At 40.7% G+C, this 21,728-nt stretch overlaps 1 protein-coding gene across 1 annotated transcript; it reads right to left on the bottom strand.

Moving 5' to 3' along the window:
- Positions 1 to 3,953: 3,953 nt before the first annotated feature.
- TXNRD3 (thioredoxin reductase 3) lies at positions 3,954 to 21,374 on the bottom strand. Its single transcript, XM_021531755.3, has 16 exons — positions 21,182 to 21,374; positions 15,692 to 15,752; positions 13,992 to 14,101; positions 13,696 to 13,809; positions 11,803 to 11,875; positions 10,857 to 10,976; positions 10,336 to 10,478; positions 8,819 to 8,934; positions 8,486 to 8,711; positions 8,176 to 8,268; positions 7,681 to 7,757; positions 6,955 to 7,111; positions 6,619 to 6,726; positions 5,654 to 5,749; positions 5,308 to 5,442; positions 3,954 to 5,187 (listed from the first exon to the last, which is right to left on the bottom strand). Exons 1-16 carry the CDS (start codon positions 21,302 to 21,304, stop codon positions 5,125 to 5,127), a joined length of 1,815 nt encoding a protein of 604 aa, XP_021387430.1. The 5' UTR covers positions 21,305 to 21,374; the 3' UTR covers positions 3,954 to 5,124.
- Between the last annotated feature and the right edge of the window lie 354 nt (positions 21,375 to 21,728).

Here is a 21,728-nt window from a genome sequence, read left to right as displayed (position 1 = left end):
CCTCACTTTGCTTCAAGAATTTGCCTGGGAAGTGCAGGAATTCAGCTTCTCAGGGCCCCCAGCACAACCTGACACAGCTGCAGGCCCTCAGCCAGGAACAGTTCCGTGTCAAATAGATCCTGTTGGTGGCATTGCCCTTAACACATGTCACTTCAGAACTCTGAAGTGCTGTGCAAACACCAAGTAATCCTCTCACTCATGCAATATAAGCTTATCCTCAGAGATGTTAAGTAACCAACCCAGTCACACCACAAATGCAAGACAAAGCAAAGCTTTAACCTCTGCTGTCACAGCCCACATTAGCAAACCTGAGTGCAAGGTACAAACACATTTAAAAAGACTGCATTCCCTGCTGATTGAGGTCAGGATCAGTGAGATGAACTTCAGCTCGTCTAGAGTGCAAAATAAATTAAATGTGAACATCTCAACAGCACAATCTTAGGCTTCCTAATTTAGAAACTCAGCTCCTTTAATAAGAGGGAGAGACAAACAGGAGCCTGAAGGGAAGGGGCTGTTTAATGATGCTTCATCCAACGTGGGAAGCAGCTGGCTTGGTTCCCAATCTTTTTTTTCTCCACCTCCCTGGCCCAGCAGAGACCTTGAATGTTATGGAGATGCCAATCTGGCAATCAAGGAGCACTTTTCATCACCTTCGAGGGGAATAATCCTTTTCAAGCTTGTCCCTCAGCTGGGAGGAGGGCAGGGATTGGCAAAGGTCAATAAAATTAACATTCAAGAGCAATAGAAATGCAATCGGGCTGTAATTGAAAGCCTGGAAAGTGACAGAGGAATGGGAAGAGAATTAAAGCAGGGGGTGCTTACTCCAGGGAAAGTGTGGGGCAGCTTTTTTGGGGGAAAGAGTAGGAAGATCTCATAACCCACAGGGGAGGCAATCTTGTCAAGGGGGACAGACAAGTAGAGGAACAGAATTAATCAAGCTGAGGGAAGTTCTTCCTGCAAAGGAAAGGAACTTTGCATAGTAAAGTCTCAGTCTGCTCACTGGACGCTACCTACACCCAGAAAAGGTGGAACATGCAGACATATCACCTGGCAGCAAACCTGGCTGATACAGTTCCAGCAAAGCATTTTCACTATGGGCTGGTATAGGTTTTATCACAATATTTTCATGCTGCTTGAGCCAAGGGAGGCAAAGAAGTTGAGTGAAACCAATCCTTCCCCTTGCACCCTTTTTTTTCTTCTGTCCAGGCTGTGCCAGTGGGGACTCCCTGCCCTCCTGATGCACAATTCCAGCCCCATGACTTCCACTCCATCACAGCTGCCACAGCCCAGACCCCATTCCTGCTCCGGGCTGCCCTCACCCACACAGCCAGCCCCAAGTCAGAGCATGTCCACGGGAAGGTTACACAAGGGAGTCAGTGCCAGGTTTTCAAGAGTCACATTTTTACAAGACAAAGCGGTGGTGAACCCTGCCAGCATCTACCCACAGCCATCAGCCCCTGTGAAAAGCACAGAGCAGAGCAAGCACTGCTTAAAGGGAGTTTGTTCACTGTGTCCTCAGCCCACTCAGTTACACCTTAGGTGCTGCACCTGCACTGCAGACACAGAGCAGCAGCACAAACAGGGCAAATCCATCCCAGCAGCGTGGACTGGCAAAGGGAGAAAACCAAATTCCTTACACACCATAGTACACACACAGAACCCCTCAACTCTTGTATTTCAGAAAAGAGTGCAGTAGTAATTTTTAACCAAATTAACTGAAGAAATAACACTTCTGTCCTCTCAGTGGTCAAACCCACAAAGCTGCTAAATGGTTGCAAAGCTCACAAATAATTTTTCCTAAAGGTCTTTTAAGACAAATTTTTCTATGTAGAAAATAGAAGTCTTTAGATTTTCAACAGTATTACAGTTGAATAGTACACATCTTAAGAATGGTAAATTATTTCAAGAAAAGCTAGTAAAAAATACAGATCAACACCTCCAAACTTGGCTATCTCTATTTGAACCTCTAGATAAGAGTCACTTTTCCCTTTTCTCTTCATATCCATCTGCTACAGATAATTTTACAGCTGATTTTGTTAATTTGAACATTTCTCCCCTTGCAGAGCAAGGACCACAAGACACATGACATTCAATAGATCCACTACTATTTTTAGTTAAAATGCTTAATTCTTCCTTCCTCTGTTGTTCCCAACTCTTGTAAGGCACATCCAGGAATTCTTCCCTTGACAATATTCAGGGAAGGCTTGACAAGCACAGGATTTTAACATGTACTTTTAACTTCAGTTTAGAGCTAAGGAAAAAAACCAACCCTATTTTTCAATTTTCTGCCAGTATGAGATGTGCTGAAAAAGGGTAAACACTGCAAGTCTTTGTCAAAAGCATCTCCAAGGGGAACTGTGAGAATCAGAAGCTTTAAACAGTTCAGTTACCCAGGAAAAGTATTTTGTGTCTTATTTCAGCATTTCATTGCTTATTACAGAATATTCAGCTCCCCTTTTGTCTCTTACTTGCTCCCACAGTTCTTACACAGGCCAACTTTAGCTGCTTGTGTTACTCAAGACAAATTACAGTGCTTAAGATATAATTAAAATTTATGCTATGTGGAAAGCCATCTACTAAAATATGACTATTGTCTCCAATGTTTACAATAACTATAATCATAACCACTTCTGGACCTGAAATGGATAAATTTTACCAATAAGTTAAAAAAACACACATCTTTTTGCTCATCCACTGTTTCAAGAGCTCCAGTTGAGATACAAAGTGACATAATTATCAGTGATCTAGACAAATAGCTAAGCACAGATTCAGTCACAACTGAGCATTTTCAGCTATGGCTTATAAAAATATACTGGTAACAGAGCATGAATAAACACTAGTATTTTAAGAATACAGAACAGCTCTTCAGAATTTGCTCAACATTTATGACAAGAGAAATGTAAACACCAATTTGCTGTTAATGCCACTGCTAGAGTGTCCTTTCTACCAAATTCAGGGTATTTATTTTCTTACTACAAGTCCCACTTCCAGATCTTACCTTCTTCTCGAACACCTAGTGTCCACCTTAACATTTTGGCTTTGATCTATGGCTTATGGTTACAGCAAATTTTATTTTACACATGAGCCTACCTAAACACAAGTGACATGTTCACTTCCTCCAGCTGCAAGCTACTCACTGTGTATTTTAACTGGAGAGTTGAAAGCTTTAAAGAATAACTGTGTCAAAGTTCTCGATGGCACCAGCTCTGTGTATCACCTAGAGCTGACAGCTGGGGCAAGCGTGACATAAGGAACATCTGCAATTAGGACAGATATGCAAGTGGTAATTATTGGCCAATTAACATGAACCTGCAATTCAAATCTCAATTTGAAATAAAACTCAATTAGTGCTTACTAATAGCAAATTCAGGGATTAGCACTCATGGACTTGGCTTCCTCCTTCACTTCTTCTCCAACAGGGCTACACCAGGTAGTTTACTACCCTCAGTCAGTTTGTCATCATTTCTATGAGACCAGAAGGAGCTCCCCAGAAGTAACTCCTCTGCAGCAAAGCAGCCCCTGCAGCTCAGCAAGCATCTCCCCTGTCAAGTGAAGGTATTTTGCAGTGCTACTAACCAAAACCCCAGTCTCCAAGAAATAAATTTGAACATCAGCAAGATGTGCTGCTAACACTACCTAGATTCTGTGCATCTTTGAGCTGTGTTGCAATTAAATAATAGAAGGTATTCAGAATCTTCTGGAATATACAGAAATGGTATAAAACTGTTGCTTCAAGTTTGAACTCACCTAAGTTCAATTCTGTATACCCGAACAGAAGCACATTTGATATCCTGAGCAAGCCCCCAGGGGTGACAAGACAACTTGTTTCTCCATGAAGAAGATTACAATATGCACAAATCCACAGAGGCTTTAGTACTGCATGGGATACACAACATAACTGAAGGCAAATAAAATCTCAGGCAACATAAACCATGAGGTCAGACATGACAGAATGTTGTATGCATTGTTTATTGAACTTCAAATTCCACAGTAGGTCACAGATTAAATAGTTAAAAACCAGTTACTATCATACAATGTTCAGAACAGTCTTTCAAAACAGCTCTTTGGACAAAACTAAGAGCCAGATTCAAGCACAATTCCCCCAGGACAGAATGCTAGGGGTGGAAGGGAGCTTCAAAGTACTGACAGTACACAACACTACGCAAAGCACAGCAGGTCATTGCCCTGGGCTGCCACATGAATCAGAGCAGCTCTGATTCATGAACAACACCTTCTGCCTCCATGGGCAGGCACCTACTGCGTTAGTGGGACACAGTCTGCTTCTCCAGGACTTCAGCATTCCACACAACACCACAGATAGAATTCTGGGTTCTGTGAGGTTTTCAGTTACAGAGCTGACACCAGATTTAAGCAAACCGAAATGGTCTTGCACTCACACTCTTTAGCCTTGACACACAAGACACATACAAATCAAATTTTTATTTTAAAGACATGATGTCACAAGGTCAAAAAACTGAATGTGAACAACAGTGGTGTCTTCAGTTACTTACTCTGAAATTTTAGACTGGTTGGGATGGGAGACTAGTGCTTGAACCGCACTGCTCAACACTGCATCCTATTCATGCCATCTTGTCTCAACTGAACATACAATTAAGTATAACAAAATGCATCAAAAAGATAAATCAGTCAACTGTAAACTGTTGGCAAGAATCACTCAATTATATATTTGTCTTCTATTTCAAGCATTTGTACAAGACACTGGAACTAGAAGCATTAGCTTTAATTTGTGCAATTTAAGAATTTCCTTCAGGAGGAGTTAGTTCAGTCATCTGACTAGACAAGAACCTCCCAACCTTGCCTGGCAGTCATCAGTTGTAGCTCACCTTACAGGAAGGTTCCGAGCAACAACGTCAAAAAAGCACCGCAGTGCTAATTGCAAGCAAAGTCAGGATTCACAGTCCGAGATATTCCTGCTGCATTACTGCTCCCATGTGCAACACAGCTCACGCTGAGGAAGCCTCTCGAAGGCACCACTCCCAGCTGCAGTACCTACAGTGGCACTGATGCAAACACTTGCACTGCTGCAGAGAAATTGGATCTATCAGAGCTTCCACAGGACCGAGAGTGCACAACATGGAAACATGTAAAACAGCAGGTTTAACCTCAGCAGCCCTTCTGAGTGATGTCCTGCCCAGAAGATTTGGTAATGTCCATTGTAGTGAACACCTGTAAGAGACCAAAAGAGCTTATTTACTGTTGTATCATCATCCACATGGCTACTGATGTCTTGGTAAAACTGTCTCAAGAGCAGGTTTTAAATCAGGCTGTGCCTTCCCCTTTTCTTACCTCTGCACAAGTAGGATGGATACCAATTGTTTCATCAAGTAATTCTTTGGTGAGACCACATTTGATTGCAGCAGCAAAACCTTGGGTAACTTCTCCAGCATTGGGTCCAAGGACATGTAGTCCTATCACACGATTCTTTAGAACAGATGAGAGAAAAATATGAGTCAGTGCCAGGCAAAGTAAGACAAAAGCTCTAGTGTGTAACTCCCACTACACAAAAAATATTATGCAAGCAGGTGAGTAGCAGATTCTTTAAGAAAAACTTAACTACTTCAAATAAAGTAGCTCTGCAGTTCTTTCCATTTCAAGAATACCCTCAGCATATCCATTCCAGCTTGCAACTTACGTTGTCCTGTTTATTGCAGATAATCTTCGCATAACAGGTATTGTTATCTCTGCCAGGCACTGTCCATTCAAGTGGCCAGAACAAAGTGTGATAAACCTGGGAGGAAACAAGAGAAAGAGCATTAGAATTTCACTGATTCAGTCGGGCACAATTCTACTTTTTAGTATCTTTATAAATAGTTGGTTTGACATTTAACTCACTATATTCTTGTCTATAGCAAACGAGACAAGAGTAATTTTTTTTCCACTCAGCCCACAGAGTCCATCCTCTAAAACTCAGCAGAGGTAGACCTGACTCAAACAATGTAGCTCTGATTTAAATACTTGATAAAAACAGCAACAGCTACAATATACATTTGTTGAAAATCAAAACTTTCAGAAAGGGAAGTAAAAAATTTATATCCAGTTACTGTAAGTTTAAACCTACTATACAAAACAGGTAACAGCAGAAGCTCAATAACGTCAAAGGATTTTGGAAGATGTAAGAAATTAAACACAAGGCATGCAAGCAGATTCAACTTAACTTTTCAGAGATGTGCAGAAGCCAGAAATTACCATAAAGTGGGGAAGTTATCCCCAGTATGCCTATAGACATATGTTAAGGTCAGCAAAAAATAAATTCACAATTCAAATACAGTGAACCAGCAGAAAATAGTTCATCCCAGGAGTCTGGTACACTTCAGCAATAAAAGCCTTTAGTTCATGGCAGCAAAAAATATTCCTAAAGCTCTGCAACCTAAGTCTGGCCTTCTGAAGTCAAATGCTTCTCTCAGCCACCTGCAAATAGTTATGCACAATTCTAATGGCATTAAGTCCAGTACCTTGCTGGCCACATGAAACACAGCCATAACAGTTCTACATGTCTAAACTTCTAATCTTGTTAACACTATGCCTTGAGACTAAAGTAGCAAGGCCCAAGAAAAACACCCTCAAGCTACAAGTTAATTGACTCTTGGGTGTTCTTACCTCCAGGTTTTGCTCTCCATATTCACTGATGGCTTTTTCTTCAGGATACCCACAGCTGCCATACTCTAAAGGGGTAAACACTGTTGTTGGTACATTGATATAGTCACACTAAAAATAAAAATGAAAAATAATATTTAGACTATGCAAGTTCTATACAATACATAACAAAGTTATACAAGAACTTTTCTTCTTTATTGACAAAATACTTGCAGAGCCAACAGATAAGTGGATAAATTAACTCATGTTATTGCAGCTTTGAGGGAAAAGCATCTTACTGAGATGCTTTAACTTCAACTTACTGAGAAATAAGTTGAAGTTGTCTGCTTATATATTTACCTTTTTGGAACTACCCCCATACAGCCTTTGGGCCAGCAGTCTCCCTGCCTGAATGGCAACTGGAGTAAGCTCAAGCTTTCCATCCAAGATATCCCCAATCGCATAAACATAAGGCACATTGGTTTGTTCTTCATCATTTACAGGGACTTTCCCATTCCTTTAAAACAAACAGAAGACCACAGAATTCACCATGACAACTTTCCTCAGATCTCCACAAAAAACTAGGGGAGAATTCTATTCTATTCTAGAAGTCTAGTCTAACTACCGAGCTCATTTCATTATATATCTTTATGCTTTTTTTACTTCTACTTCAAACTCTTCAGAGCATCAATCACTTCCAACTCTGGCACACTACTGAAGTCTGTATTCAGTGGGCCAGTTCTGACATGATCAACAGTGCCTGGCTGATGGCAGTCAAGCTACTCAGACATCTTTGGACTCACAATCTTTCACCTTATTATTATACAGCTCTGTGCTTTTAGCCAGAGTTTTCAGCCACCAACTAGTACATATTCACTCAGAATAGTTGTTTTACAAAGTACATATTGAAGAAATTAAGTTAACGGACAACTGTTTACAAATTCAGAACAAAAACGTTTCAATGGTTCATATAATTGCCATACATAAGAGTGGGAATTAAAAGACCATCAGCATCATAAGCTATTTTTACAGAGGTAAAAAAACATCCTTGCATTCAGTGGTTTGAGGGAATTCAGCAATACTCACTTCTCATTGATTTTGACACCGATTGTTTGTAAACCAATATTCCTGGTACATGCATCACGACCAACAGCTAGCAAAACCTAAAAAAACCCCAAAATTAAATGCAATAACTTTATGCAAGAGAAGTATAACATACTTAATTTTCCTTGGTCTTTCAGCGAAGAAGCTGAAGCATATGAATAAAATTACTTCCAAATTTTTTTTTCCAACATTTGAGAGACCCACCAACAACTCTCTCCCATGCACAACTTGTTTTAGAGATGCAACAAACAGAAAAGCCAAAACAAAAACAGAAGCAACAACACTGTTTATATGAATTAAACTCCAGGCTAACAGGGTTCAACTAAAGACATACTGAATTTCCAGGTTTTTCTTCTGCCAGTAAATTACATTAACAACTTTTTTAGGAGGAGCTCCCTTCAAGTTGTTCACGATAAAGTATTTCCATAATTTTCATGTGCATCTATAGCCATTTATTTCAAATCCAGAAAATCTTACAGTGTTATATTCTTCTTCAAGGATTTCTGGTCCTTCAGTAGACTTTGCTGTCACTTTCAGTCTTCCTGGCATTCCTTGCTCCAGCTGCTCAACCTGTGCAAATTTTTGTAAGCTTAGAATGACCTGAAGCAGCAGAGCTCACTTCCATTGTCATTCAAGCCTTGACCTGCTAATCTATCATTCAGCAGTAAAAAAAGCTCAGTCTCATAAAACATTTATTTCTGCACAGAGCCAAAGCCTTCCCAGACAACCCCTGCATTTTACATGTGCTGTTTAAAGTAACGATGTGCTAAGGGAAGAAAGCACTTGCCTGAACAGGTACAAACTTCCTGATGAACTTCACGCCGTGTGTTTCCATGTAGGCACCGACTTTTTCTGCCATTTCTTGGTCAAAACCCCGCAGAAGAATGGAACGCACCATTACAGTGACATCCAGACCCAGGCCAGCCAGAAACCCTGCGCACTCCAGAGCCACATAGGAAGCACCCACAACCAGAGTCTTGCCAGGGCAGTAAGGCAGGGAGAAGAGGTCATCACTGAGAAGAGAAGTAGTCTAAGTTACAAGGTTCTTCCAACACAAGCTTGTTTGTCTTGGCAAACACTAGAGCAGACAAGTTCAGTCTTTTGTGCCTTTTCATCTCACCTTGTAATGCAGAATTCTTTATCTCCAGGGATACCCAGGTATCTTGGCCTTTCTCCTGTAGCCACCACAAAAGTCTCTGCTGTGTGATAGGTTACTTGGCCTTTTCTGTTAGTTGCCTGGTGATGATGACATAGTTAAGACAGACATTTTCATAAGCTTTAAGATAAAAATTATGTAATCCTTACCTTAATTATTGGAGATATGTTTAAAAATCAAGAATAAGCAATTTGAAACAAGAACAAATGCATTTAGAGATGCCAACAGGTCACTGAAGAACAACAGGTTTAAACAACTGACTATCAGGCTTTTCTTCCATTAGAGCACTTAAAATCACTTACTCTTTGAACCCTGCCCATTTTAGCTACTAAGTTAGATTGGATTATTCATAACAATATGACTTCCGAGTTATAAAAAGCCACAACAAATTAAGACAACTCCTTTATCCCCACAATAAAAGGTCAACATAATGCAAGGGACAGCACAACATTAATTAGCTCTTCAGGTAATGTGAAACAAAAGTAATTAAAAAAAAAGTAACCAGATACATGATTTCAGTTCAGAGGGCCCAAGACCCAACCTTGCACGAATTCTAACTGATTTGAGTTCTAGAGACCCTTGATCTTTGGAAATTTCATCTTGTCAATGTATCTCTCCCAGAATCTGACCTTCATTCTTGCTCTTTGTTAGTTTTCCATCACAGATGAAGGGAAACATTTTCCCCATTGAGTCAACAGGCAATTCAGGTTGGAAAGGATCTCAGGAGGTCATCTAGTCCAGCCTCCAGCTGGGAAGTCTCACTGTTTTACTTCATTTATTGATTAAAGACACTTATGTGGCTGGGACACTTGAATAGGCAGTACACAAAGTATACTGAATTTACTATTGTCTTTCAGTGCTGAGCTCTTGGTTTAAAACACAAGTAGTTCAGTCCTGATACAGCAAACAGACAATTACACCCACTAAGTGCAACAGTTGCCTTCAATATGCACTTCCAAGTTAACCTTGCTTCAGTATGCTCACTTATAGCAAGATTGGCAGAACAAGCTTTGTCTTGCAAAACTGACACTTTAATTTGTACGTTGATAAGTACAAGGTTCTAGCAGAGCTCTTATGAAAGTGCTTAATCTAAATTTAATTTCAATAGTTTTTATGCTTTAGTATGAGGAATTTCCAGGTTGCAAAATCACACAGCTAAAGCTTCCTTTCTTTTCCCCCCCTACTCACTCAGGCTGCTGAAATCAGTCATGAAGGTAGAAACTTAGACCACCTTCCTCGATTCTCACAAGACACAGGTTACACATATCCACATCACTCTTACAGAACTAGGTTTGCAAACACTGGAGCAGGTACTAAAGTACAATAATTATTTTAATCGGTAACTTCACAAATGAGTTACTAACTTCAGTTGACCTAACTTGGCAACGTTAAGATGAAGCCTTTTCGGTGTTGAATTTTATAAGGCACTTCTAGAACATGAGTTTTCCCTCCCAACTAAGTATTTTAAATGCAGCGTATACCTTAATTTTGTGTGGTTCCACAAATTCTCCGTAAGAATTGAGGTATGTCACAGACTTCTCTCTCAAAGACACTCGATAGCCCCAGTTTAAAGAACCAATGTAGTTCTGAATTGCTTCTACCATGGTCTCCCAGTTGTGTTTAACTGCAACAAGACACTGATTTCATATTCTCAAGGAAATAAAAGTGCAATTTGCCCCTTAAGAAAAAATTACTCATTGTAAAACATCATTATCAGTAATGAGGATACATATTAAGGTCTTGTTCTACTATGTTAATATTTATGTGATTTGTTAAGCCCATTCTAGAAGTTCTGTCATTTATTTCAGTTAATACAGGGAACAAAACACAATTAACTTTCAATCTCAAAGGTTTCTATGACTCAAGAAGGAGGACGCCTTCTGATTCAACTAAAAAAAGTACTGAACTCTGCCTCTAATTTGTTACGTCCAAATACAAGAACAGTCTTGAGTTCAGCATCTCATATCTACAGTCTTGATCTTCTCTCTGTGTTCTTACCAACCTTGTTCTTCATACTGCCACCCATACTTCCTTGAATCTTGGAGTGCCTGACCCAGAAGTGCTGCTTGATGCATCAGCTTTTTAGGAATGCAACCTACATTTACACACGTGCCACCAAGTCCTAAGATGGAAAGAATCACATTATTGCTTCCATGAACGGGATTTATGCTTTCCCTATCACATACTTGGTATAAACACTTAGGGAGGTTTGCTACAGTCACACCAGTAACATGAAATTTCTCTTGCAAAGGACATTTTAAAATACAATGGACACACTAAGCTTGTATTCAGCTTAAGGCCCAAGACAGGTACAGCATATCAAACATAGAGCCTAGTTACTTACTCCACAAGGGTCCAGATTTTAGTCAGGTTGTCAGATAAGCAAGGCAAAAAGCCCAGAGTTTCTACAATTTAGTATCATCTATTATGTGGTGTTTTAAATATGCTTGTGTTTGAAATACTATCTACAAGAGCACATTCATTCCTTGACTCAATAGAAGTTTCACACTCGTTCTCAGCTGAGAGTATCACTAATGAGGTCAGCCAGCAGCTGTCCTCAATTAGGAAAAGGTGACATAAACAGTCAAGGAGTCACTGTTCTAAAGGGAGACTATCAGCTGTCTATAATATAGAACCGGATGAACTAAAAGGCAAAATATCCCCACAAACATTAGAATGTGAACATGCACGCACACACTACCTACACATGGTCTGAAAGTGATCAAAGCTAGAAAAGCTTTTGACAGAGAACAGTTAGCAATGCTCAAAACAAAAATAACCATCCAGAAAAGCAGCAGGTATGCCAGGCAAATAATTCTTGTTATCTGTGTACCAGAATGACAGGAATTTAGCCTCAATTCCTAAGATAACAAATCCATAGTATGTAACTTCTCAGTATGTATCATTAGTATTCAAATATCATCAAATACAAGATTAAAAAAGCTTACCCCATGAGGTTCCAAGAGGTGTTGGAACAACATAATCTAATACCATTACTTTCTTTCCCAAGGCAGCAGCTTCCTATAAAAGATGAAGACCAGTCAGCATTTCTGAACCAAGCAAGCCTGTCCACTCATTTATGGTCATGATACATCTAGCACTAATAGAAGGCTTCTTTACTACCTTCACTAGTTAGTCATTATCATACATGGATCTTCTATCTCCTTCCCGAGCCAAAAATTGAAATCCCTCAATATCTGACTTTTTCCAAACTTTGAATGCCTCCTTGTATGTTCAATGCTGCATCCAGATTATCCTATGGTGTCAAAAGCCATAATCTGCAAAAGGTATGAGATAGGCTCAGCAGCCTAGGATTCTCTTCTACCTCACCTAAAGAAATACTTATGCTGTTAGCTCTCCTTTTCTCTCAGAAGGACAGAACTGACTTGGCACGTTCATGCATGGAAAAGAAGGTGACACACTGGAGACATTTCAAAGGAGCACCACCATGATGTTTAAGGGGCTGGAGCACATCTCCTATGAGAAGGCCAAGAGAATTTGACACATTCAACCTGGAGAACAACTGAATTTGGAGGGGACACAAGAGCAATTTTCCAGTACCTATGAGAAGTACACTAAGATGACTGTGCCAGGCTCTTCACAGTGGCCAAGTAGCAAAGGGATAAAAGACAATGGCTTTAAGTTGAAACAATAGACTCAGACTGGATCTAAGGAACTTTCACACCACAAGGACAATCAAACAGGTTTCCCAGAAAGACTGTGCCATCTCCACCCCTGTTTTATTTCAAATGAATGAGCTCCTGCACAATCCTGTATGACTACACAGTTGACCTTGCTTGGAGCAAGGAGCTTACATTAGATATTCTTCTCATGTCCATTCCAACCTGAATAAGCTTATCTCTATATCCAAGGAATTACCAGGTACACATTGTTTGATTTTTCAAGCACTTCAATCTTGAGCACTCCAAGTGCTTCAAATCTGTTTGGAACTCCTGCACATCAACGGCAATCCTAGCTCAAACAAGGTTTAGCTGCTGTCTTATATTTTGCGAATACTACTCTGAACAATTTGGCAATTAGCACCAAGGTTACAACTAATGTCCCAGAAGGTACTGCAAAGAAAAATCTGAACATTCTGAAAGTACAAAATTGGTTAACTGAAGAACTCCACTGTCAGCTTCTCCTGCCTGCTTTGTATTATCTAACGAAGGTTGCATGCTTGGCTGTATAGTTCAGCAATTGTCAAGGCTGTCAAGAAGAGCTTCACCCTGCCCAAGACATAAACTGACAGTTTAGGACCTCACTGAAGAGATGGGACTGTGTGTCCAAATTCCTTGGGTAGCAGAAAAAACTGAATCTGGACCTTAGGTCCTGAGGCACTCTGAACAACAGCTAATTGTGTACGGGTACACAATCTCAGTTTCCCTTTCTGAGAAAGTACCTAAAAAGGGAACTAAAGAGTGAAGCAGCTCCTTGAAGGGAACTGCTGGAAGCACTTAAGTTTAGATGACTGGTGATACTGAATCCTAAACTGTCAAAAGACTTCAAAAGGAGCCCTTAAATTTTCTAGATTATTGTTTGGAAACACCTATGTATTACACATACAGAAGAGAGAGTTAAAAAAAAATCTGGTTCCACCCTCAGCCAGAAAACTGAAACCTATTATTAGGATCAAGAACTGAATAGACATAGACTAGAAACTGGCCCCTTTATCCCCTGAGTAAGCACATTGCTAGACCACTATTGGTTCATTAATTAACAAGCTGAACAGTAACACTCATCAAAATATAGACTGTTTTATACCAACATAATTAATAGAGAGTAACTTTTGAATAATTCTTGCACATCACCAGTTCTTTAATGTCATTTTCACATCCTACCTTAGAACATGCAAGTCCACCTGAGCCACCACCAATAATAATGAGATCATATTCATAGGGTTCTGTAATTTGGTTGTCACCAAGGAGTTTCTGCAGTGATCCATCCTTATAAGCCTAGGAGAGAAAAAGAAAAAAATAATCAAATTAGCACACATGTTTCTGAGCAAACAACTGATAACACTGCCTCCTCTGACTGACGCCACCCAGTCAACTGTGTCACACAAAATTTAGCTATGATCAAACAGCAACTTCACTCAGTCTTGTCCACTTCCAGCTGATCTTTACAGCCAAGTTACCTGAAACGTTGCATCACAGCCACCAATGTGACTTCCATTCACAAATACATTAGGCACTGTCCTCTGGTTGGTCAGCTCTACCAATACTTGCTGAATACTGGCTCCATCATCTAAGAATAAAAGAAACGTGTACATTATAAACAGATTTCAGGAAGAGAGATTTTAGAACAACATGAAGTATTAAGGTTTTGGACTGTGATACACTGTAGGCCTGCCAAGACAACAATTTTATTATAAACATTCCATTTGCAGGTTTTCTGGACAAAAGCAAGTCTTCAGAAACTACTTCTCAAGGGAGAAGGCTTAAATACAGCAATTAAATTGGTATTTCAAACCACAATTCTATAGAATGGAGTAATGCTGAAGTAGTAAGAGTTCAGTTCTTCTATTTCAAGCATTTTTATCTCTTACAGTGTCATATTTGTTGCTACACACTACAGTGTTCACTACACAAAAATTCTTTTCCAGCTATCACAGAAGATCACACAGACACCTTTTCTTTAATGAGAACTGTCTTATTTTGGAGTATGTTCTGTGCACAGGCACATAATTTTGCCCAGCAGCTCTGTATTATGAGATGATGGGTAAGGGAAGTATGAACATGCTTTTCTGCTTACCCTAAAGCTACCTTCCTCCTTCTTCTACCCACCACACTGTCAGAAACTTTCTACTTTTATAATTATCATTGCTTGACCTGACCTGCCATCTGAATCATCAGCACCTACACACAGGCTCAATTTGGATCACTCAGCAGTAAATGTGGGAATGGGAATTTACAGGAATTACTTTGACTAAAATCTTTTTATTCCAAGATTGTATCTACTTAGTATCACTAATCGGAGCAACTACAATATTATTAATTAGAAATAATTCCAGGAAAAAAAGGCTGTGCATTGTACTTTACGTATCTTGGGCTGCAATTAATTCACAGTATGACAACTTGAATAAGAAGCAAAAGTAACTAAGAAGAGATTAATAAATAGCTACATTTCTCCCAAACATTGCTTAAGCAAAAATAAAAACTTTAAAAAGGCATTAGAACCTTAAAAAAGGGACTGGAAATTTAAGTTTTGTACAGAAAAAAGAAGACACTCAACAGCTTACCAAAAGGGCATTTAAGAGCTCAGTAAGAATCATATAAGAAACTACTTGTTCCTAAAATTACATTAAAAGCTTACATGCATTATGTCCATAAACACATAAGGCACTGCACATGTCCTAAAACTAAAACAGCTTGGGCTTTAAGGAAAAAAACAACTTGAAACTAGCAGCAGCCAAGTTACTGGAATTTACCCTTCCTTCCAGTGACTCAGCACCTTTCCCAAAGAAGGTCACCGATATACCAAGTCAAACATTGAACAATTCATCTGAAGCCACAAGAGAAGAAGCAGGAAAAAAAACATCACAGATTTTTTTCCCCCAAAAGTCATAGCTCCTTGGAGAGAAAGCAGATGTCACATTCTCTATCATCTGATGATTTCTACAGTCAAACCCTTCAATTTATATTAAAAATACATCCTGTACAAAGTCCACATTGAAGCCTAATTGCCTTTATCTCTGCATATATTAAAATGTATTTTACTTGTAACACATGTCCCTCAATTAGTTCAAGACAGTTTAAGGAATCATGCAGCTTAAGGAACCACTCATTTTTAGTTACATTAAGCAAGCACGTGATAATTTTTGTTTCTCCTACTCACCAATTACATCCAGTTCCAGAGCATAGTACTCCACATGCAAGGAGTTGAAGAGTTCCTTCACCTGCAACAGGAACAGACACCATGACAGTGCAAAGGTTTCTCAGCCCGGGGCAAAACTTCCCTGCTGCACACACACAGGAGACCTCTAAGGCTCAGTTACTGAGTTCTGAGGCACAGGCTCCACACAGCTTTGGCACTTCTATGTTTTGCATGGTCCTCACTTAAAGCAGAGCATTTAACCTTCCAACAAGTCCCATTACCTTAAGAAAATGCTTCTAGATACATTTTGCTTAACTACTGACTTCTCCACCTATGATGTACCAAAAGCATGGATGTGACTGCCATATAAAAAAACAAAGAGAGATAACGCAACACCAAGATTCCTTGGTAATGCTAAGAAAAAAAAAAAAAAGCCAAAAAACCACCAAAGGAAAAAAGGGAGTAGATGATAATATGCAAAACAAAATGCTGTCAAGGAAATAAAAATGCTGCAGAAGAAAGGAACATATTCCAAATGTACTCAGCTGGGTGTTTTTTTAACCTTGGTTCTGGGTGGACAAAGTGTACCATTACCTGATTCAAATCAGGCAGCCTTTTAGGAACAGATTTCTACAGTAGCATTTTTGTGAAGTTGAACATGTGAAAACAGCTCTAGCAAGACTCACTGAATGCCTGTGGGATGGACCCACTTGCCAGCATGGAGCCTGAACATTTTTCAACTGGCTTTCTGACGAACCCCAAATTTAATGACAGAGCTTCACTAAGAGTATGTCGAGTCCCATCTTGTAAGTTAAAAGATGTCTAACAAATGAGGAATAAAATGCTTTTAATACTGCAATGATTCACACTGTTACTGTGCTGAATACTGAGTATTCCAGTGTTTTCTGATAAAGTTTCAGCTTTATGCAGACAAACAAGAAGATTTTGTACCCTGTACCAACTACAAATTAAGTTTATTAGCACATCATGTATCAACTGTAACATTTTTAGAAGAGCTTTGCCTCTGTAACTGATTATATTGGTTCTACAGTTTTAGAATAGTGGAAGTTCTAAGGGACCTTATCAGGCCATCTGCATGAACTTCCTGCTCACAGCAGACCCAAATGTGAAGGTTGATGACATTGCTCAAGCAATGTCCTCTGATTTGAAGCATCAACAAGGGTAGACACCAGAACTTCCCTGGGCTGGCTCAACGTTTGACCATCCTCACAGTAAAGAGCTTCCATTTCATCCCATTGGAGTGTCTGCCATTGCAACTTATGTTTGTTGGCTCTTCTTTCACTCTGCAACTTGAGTAACAGTCTGATTGTCTTCCCAGTTGAACTAAAACCCCATGTCAGCCTTATCAAGGTTCAACAAAACTGAACTCCTCCTTCACACATTCAGTGTGTGTGATACTCCAGTCCTCTAACCATCTAGAGGATCCTTCAAATTTTTTGTCCTAAGCTCACCATTACCTTCAGGTTCACTTCCTGGAATGATTACAGCTACAAGCAGAATGAAAGGAAACAGCAGTGGAACCACTCCAGACCTCCAGCTGTGCATCTGCTGTTACAAATCCCAAAGTAAATGCCATGCAAGATCCAAAAAGCAAAGCTTAAAGTGATTGCTACCTGGAAGTGTTAAGAATGCAGTGGCAAATCCGAAAATTAGCTGCTTGGCTGCTGGTTTAGTTTGCAGCAAAGCAGCAGAGTAACAAGCAGGAGTTCATTAGTTTGTTTTCTTTTTTAGAAAACTCTGCCAAAACATTGCAACAACAGCAGGCAGGAGGGAGGACAGGACAGAACATTACTAAACCAAGAAAGATTACACTCAAGAAAGGACAGATTTAAGGCATTTAGACCACCTTTATTCTCTACTGAAGGTACTCAGTAGAGAGAAAAAAAAAGTCAAATGCCAGCATCCTAATTAGAGGTAACTACTGCACTTTACACTTATGAACAAATCATACTTGTGTTGTGCTAATGAAACTGAAGGAATGATCATAGCAAGCACATGAGCAGTTACAAAATCTTCAATGCAGGCAAGAGATAATAGGTGACTTTGGTTTGGAGAAGGAAATGATTAGGAGTAGAAAGATAACACATTAATCATGAGTAATATCAAGATAAGCTGAACAGGAAATGATTTCTCAGAAATACTCACTGGAGCATTCAGCAATAACTGCATTTACCAGAAAACAACTTTGAAATGAAAAGGAAGTAAACCTCCCTAGGGAAACTTACTGCTATCATAACACTTACTGCTATCTGGCATTGTAAAAGCCAAGATTAAAATGAGATCAAAGGAGTTATTAGACCAACTAATGAAAAAGAAAATCCACTGAAAACTTTGAACTCAATAAAACTAATACCGACTCAGGTCAAGAAACTCCTGTGTTACACACACCCTGCTGGAAACTTCAGCAGTGTACTGGGAGATTTTCTTACATATAGCCCTAAGACAAAACTATCATTTCTTCAAATGTCTGGGATGGGATACAAGGCTGCAGTCATTGATACAACCATTTACTTCCCTTTTCACCAATGCAATGGCCCCAATTACCTACTAAACACTTCTAGTTTTCACAAAAAGTGATGGACTAGAAACACTTCCAAACATTATTAAACAATAGATAATTCCTCTGAAACTGAGAAATTAGTCTAACTGTAGGAAATGCTTCCCAGAGATGCTTTCTGTCACTAGGGAAGCTAAGCAGGTTTGAGATAAGCTTCAGATCATAAAATAAATATGGTATGTCCTAGGTCTGCTTTTTCAAGTATCGGCTAGCATTCCATAACAGCTACAACTGAATTGGCCAGAACCCCCTGAGGACAGAGAATGAATCTGTAATAGGATAAAATATAACTAAAATAACCAGCAACTTTATGCAATCACAGCTGTTGATCTTAAAGTATCAACATATCACAGTGATCAGCCTTATCATTTTTTCATGCTAAAAATCTATGTTATCTTTATGCATTTCTAACTTACTATATTTTCTGGATGCTAAGAAATTAAAGAAACAGCCAAGTTGAATTACAACAAGGAAGTAATTCTACCACCACCCCCTCTCCACCACTGCCCAGTTAAAGCAGTTGAACAACAAATGGCATTTGCAGAAGAACAACAGCACAATTGCCAAGTCATGCTATTAACTAACCTGCATACAATCATCTACCTGATTCACTTAGGGAATTTATTTGCAGTTGCGTTTCTGAAGAAAAGTGCAGTTTCAATTTTCTTGTAGCATGGCTACCTCCATTTAAAATAGAGAATTCTTTCCATCCCCAAATTAGGTACTTTCAGAGCATGAGCACTAAACATCTTTTTCAGTTAATCCTACGAAAAGCACAACACCACTAACAACCATCCACAGTAAAAGACAAGACAATGCACACTATTCATATCTGTCTAAGAACTCAGAACTATGTGAATGCAGTCTAAGTACTCAAGCTGTAACTACACTTCCTAATTATACTCACTTCATTAATTCTATAGACTTCATCAGCTAACAAGAATCCTGAATTAGCCATTGTTTTCCCATTCCTTTCACTAATTTCTAAGTCTTTGGTAAGAGGAATTGTTAATACCCTTAGTGTTACAGATATTCCTCTGTTTTATCACTTGATGTCTCCTGTGCGGCTTCCTTCTTCCATAAACTTTCTTCTTCTAATTGTCTGTCTGCAATCATACCCCTTCTCCACATTCTCTTTGTTATATTACCTTTCTCTTCTGTTCCAAGCAGGAAAATAAGCCAAGGAAATCTGAGTACCAGGCCAGTCACCTCTTCTTCGCCCAGCTCTATTTATGACCTGTTTCTTCACAAAAATTCAGAGTGTTTTTCAACTCCTCCTCCTACAAAGGGCCATGACAGCGAGTCCTCCTACTCCCTGTGTTCATTCTTCCCCTTTGCAAGACAATAAGGATAATATTCCTCATATCTGATTGTTTCCCTGAAGCAAGCAATCTGCCTAATGGAGAAATGATGAACAAATGCAGGATAGAACAATGTGGAATTTCATTACTGGACTATATCAAATCTTTTCTCCCCTTCCTGTCTTAGTCTCTGCTTAAATCCTCTGCAACACCACAAACACATGAAGAAAAAGGGCACCAGGTTTAAAAAGTTACAGTGCCATCATGTGATCTCAAGCCCAAGGAACTGAGTGTCATGAGCATCAGCATTTTCAATCACAAGCACTAAAAGCACACATGGCAATGATGACAGGCACAATTAAGCATTTCTCAATGGGCAAGTCTGAAGTCCTCAAGAAATGATTTCTCCCCAGCAGAATGTAACACTTTTGTCAAGTGGACTAGACAGGAGCAAGACTCCAACTCTTCATTTACCAAAACTTGGAGTAAGTTGTTGAGAAGGATTTGAGCTATGTACTATGCTTTACTATCTGACCCAAAAGGTTCTTAGACAGAAAGCACTGGTTTGGTTGATCCTCCTAAACACAGAAGTTTCCTTTCTCAAAACCTCAATAAAGTTGCAAGTGAGATACGATATAGTCGGTTAAGTTTTGTGCAAGGGGGTCATAATATCTCTTCCCTCCCCAGAGTTCTCAGAACTAAACCTAACCCAGAAGTGGGAGTGAGACTCCTGAGTAGTCTCCCAGTTATCAGTTCTACTGAGGAACACCAAGACTTGATCCAACAGTTCCAACTGTGTTCTTCCACCGTGGCCGTATCAAATATGGTAATGTGAGGTTTAAATAAAATTTCATAACATACTTTTTGTAACTATCCAAGAAACCGAAGGCCTACAAACTCTCAGGTCCTCTGTGGACTACGGTCAGTGTGCTGGTATCATAAAATTTTAATGAAGGCCCTGAGTTTTTTAATGAGTTTGTCTTACTAGTTATACCCAGCCTGTGACACTGATGTACAATTAGGATTAAAAAGATATTCTTCTCTAAACACCACAATTAACCAAGAGTGCTCTTCTCTTCTTTTAAACACAAGCTGCGACGAGGATTTGGAACTTATGCACCTGCTACAGAGTCAACCTTCCTTAAATTTAGAAAGAGCAGAAAAGTTTACTCATCCCTCCCGTGGGGAGAAGCTTTGTCCAAGCTGAATACCAATGTGGTACCCAAATTTCCAGCGCGAAAGGAACACAGCAGCCTGAGCTTCGAGCAGCTATAGAGCAGAGGAACAAACACACTGTGCAGAACTCGCCACACGTCCATCTCCCAGCGTGGTAAAGCGAAAGAACTGCCACAAACGCCAGGGATTTTCCGCGGTTTCAGGGCTGGCAAGTGGTTCTCCAGGGCTGGCAAGTGGTTCTCCAGGGCTGGCACGTGGTGCTGGAGCGGGATGGACACAGCGCCACTTCGGCACGCTCCAGACGCCGCCGGTGCCGCCGATCCCCACAGCGCCCGCCCTCAGCCCCGCTCCCCTGCGCCCTGCCCGGCCCGGCGGGGCAAGGTCTGCCCGAGCATCCCTGGAGGGGAGGGCCCGCGGGGCGCCGCGCCGAGCGGGCTCTCACCGCCGCCGCCTCACCTTGTTGCAGTAGGGGCAGTAGCTCTTGCTGAAGATCATGACGCGGTGGGAGGCGATGAGGGTCTGCACGCGGAGCTTCAGCCCGTCCCAGTCCGGGAGCCGGGTCTGTCCCGGCGGCGGCATGGCGGCACCGGCACCCTCCCCGCGGCGGCCGCGCCGACCCTCGGCCTCAGCCGCGCCCGCCCCTTCCGCAGCGGGCAGCGTGACGAGCCGGGCCGGCCTATCCGCAGGCAGCGGGGGGGAGCTACACGACAAGGAGGGCTCTCCGCCCTGCATTTCAGCCACAAGCACTACGAATCCTTGGAGAATAATAAAGAGTCTTCTATATCACAGGCGAAAGTGACAGTACGTGCCTAAAAACTACGCAGAGAAAGATAAACTTGCGTTTTGAAAGCCTCGTCTCCCCTCTGCGAGGGGGCGTGAAGTGATCCGGCGGGAGCGCGCATGAGCGGCGGGCGGGCGGGCGGTGCCGGGCGGGGCGCGGGGCGGTGCCGGCGCCGCCTCAGCGCCCGCCCGGCCGGGGCAGCGCGGGCGGAGCGGGGGCTGC

Source organism: Lonchura striata, chromosome 12 (assembly GCF_046129695.1).
Source record: "Lonchura striata isolate bLonStr1 chromosome 12, bLonStr1.mat, whole genome shotgun sequence".
NCBI classification, from domain to species: Eukaryota; Metazoa; Chordata; class Aves; order Passeriformes; family Estrildidae; genus Lonchura; species Lonchura striata.
This window is presented reverse-complemented; position numbering and strand designations above follow the sequence as displayed.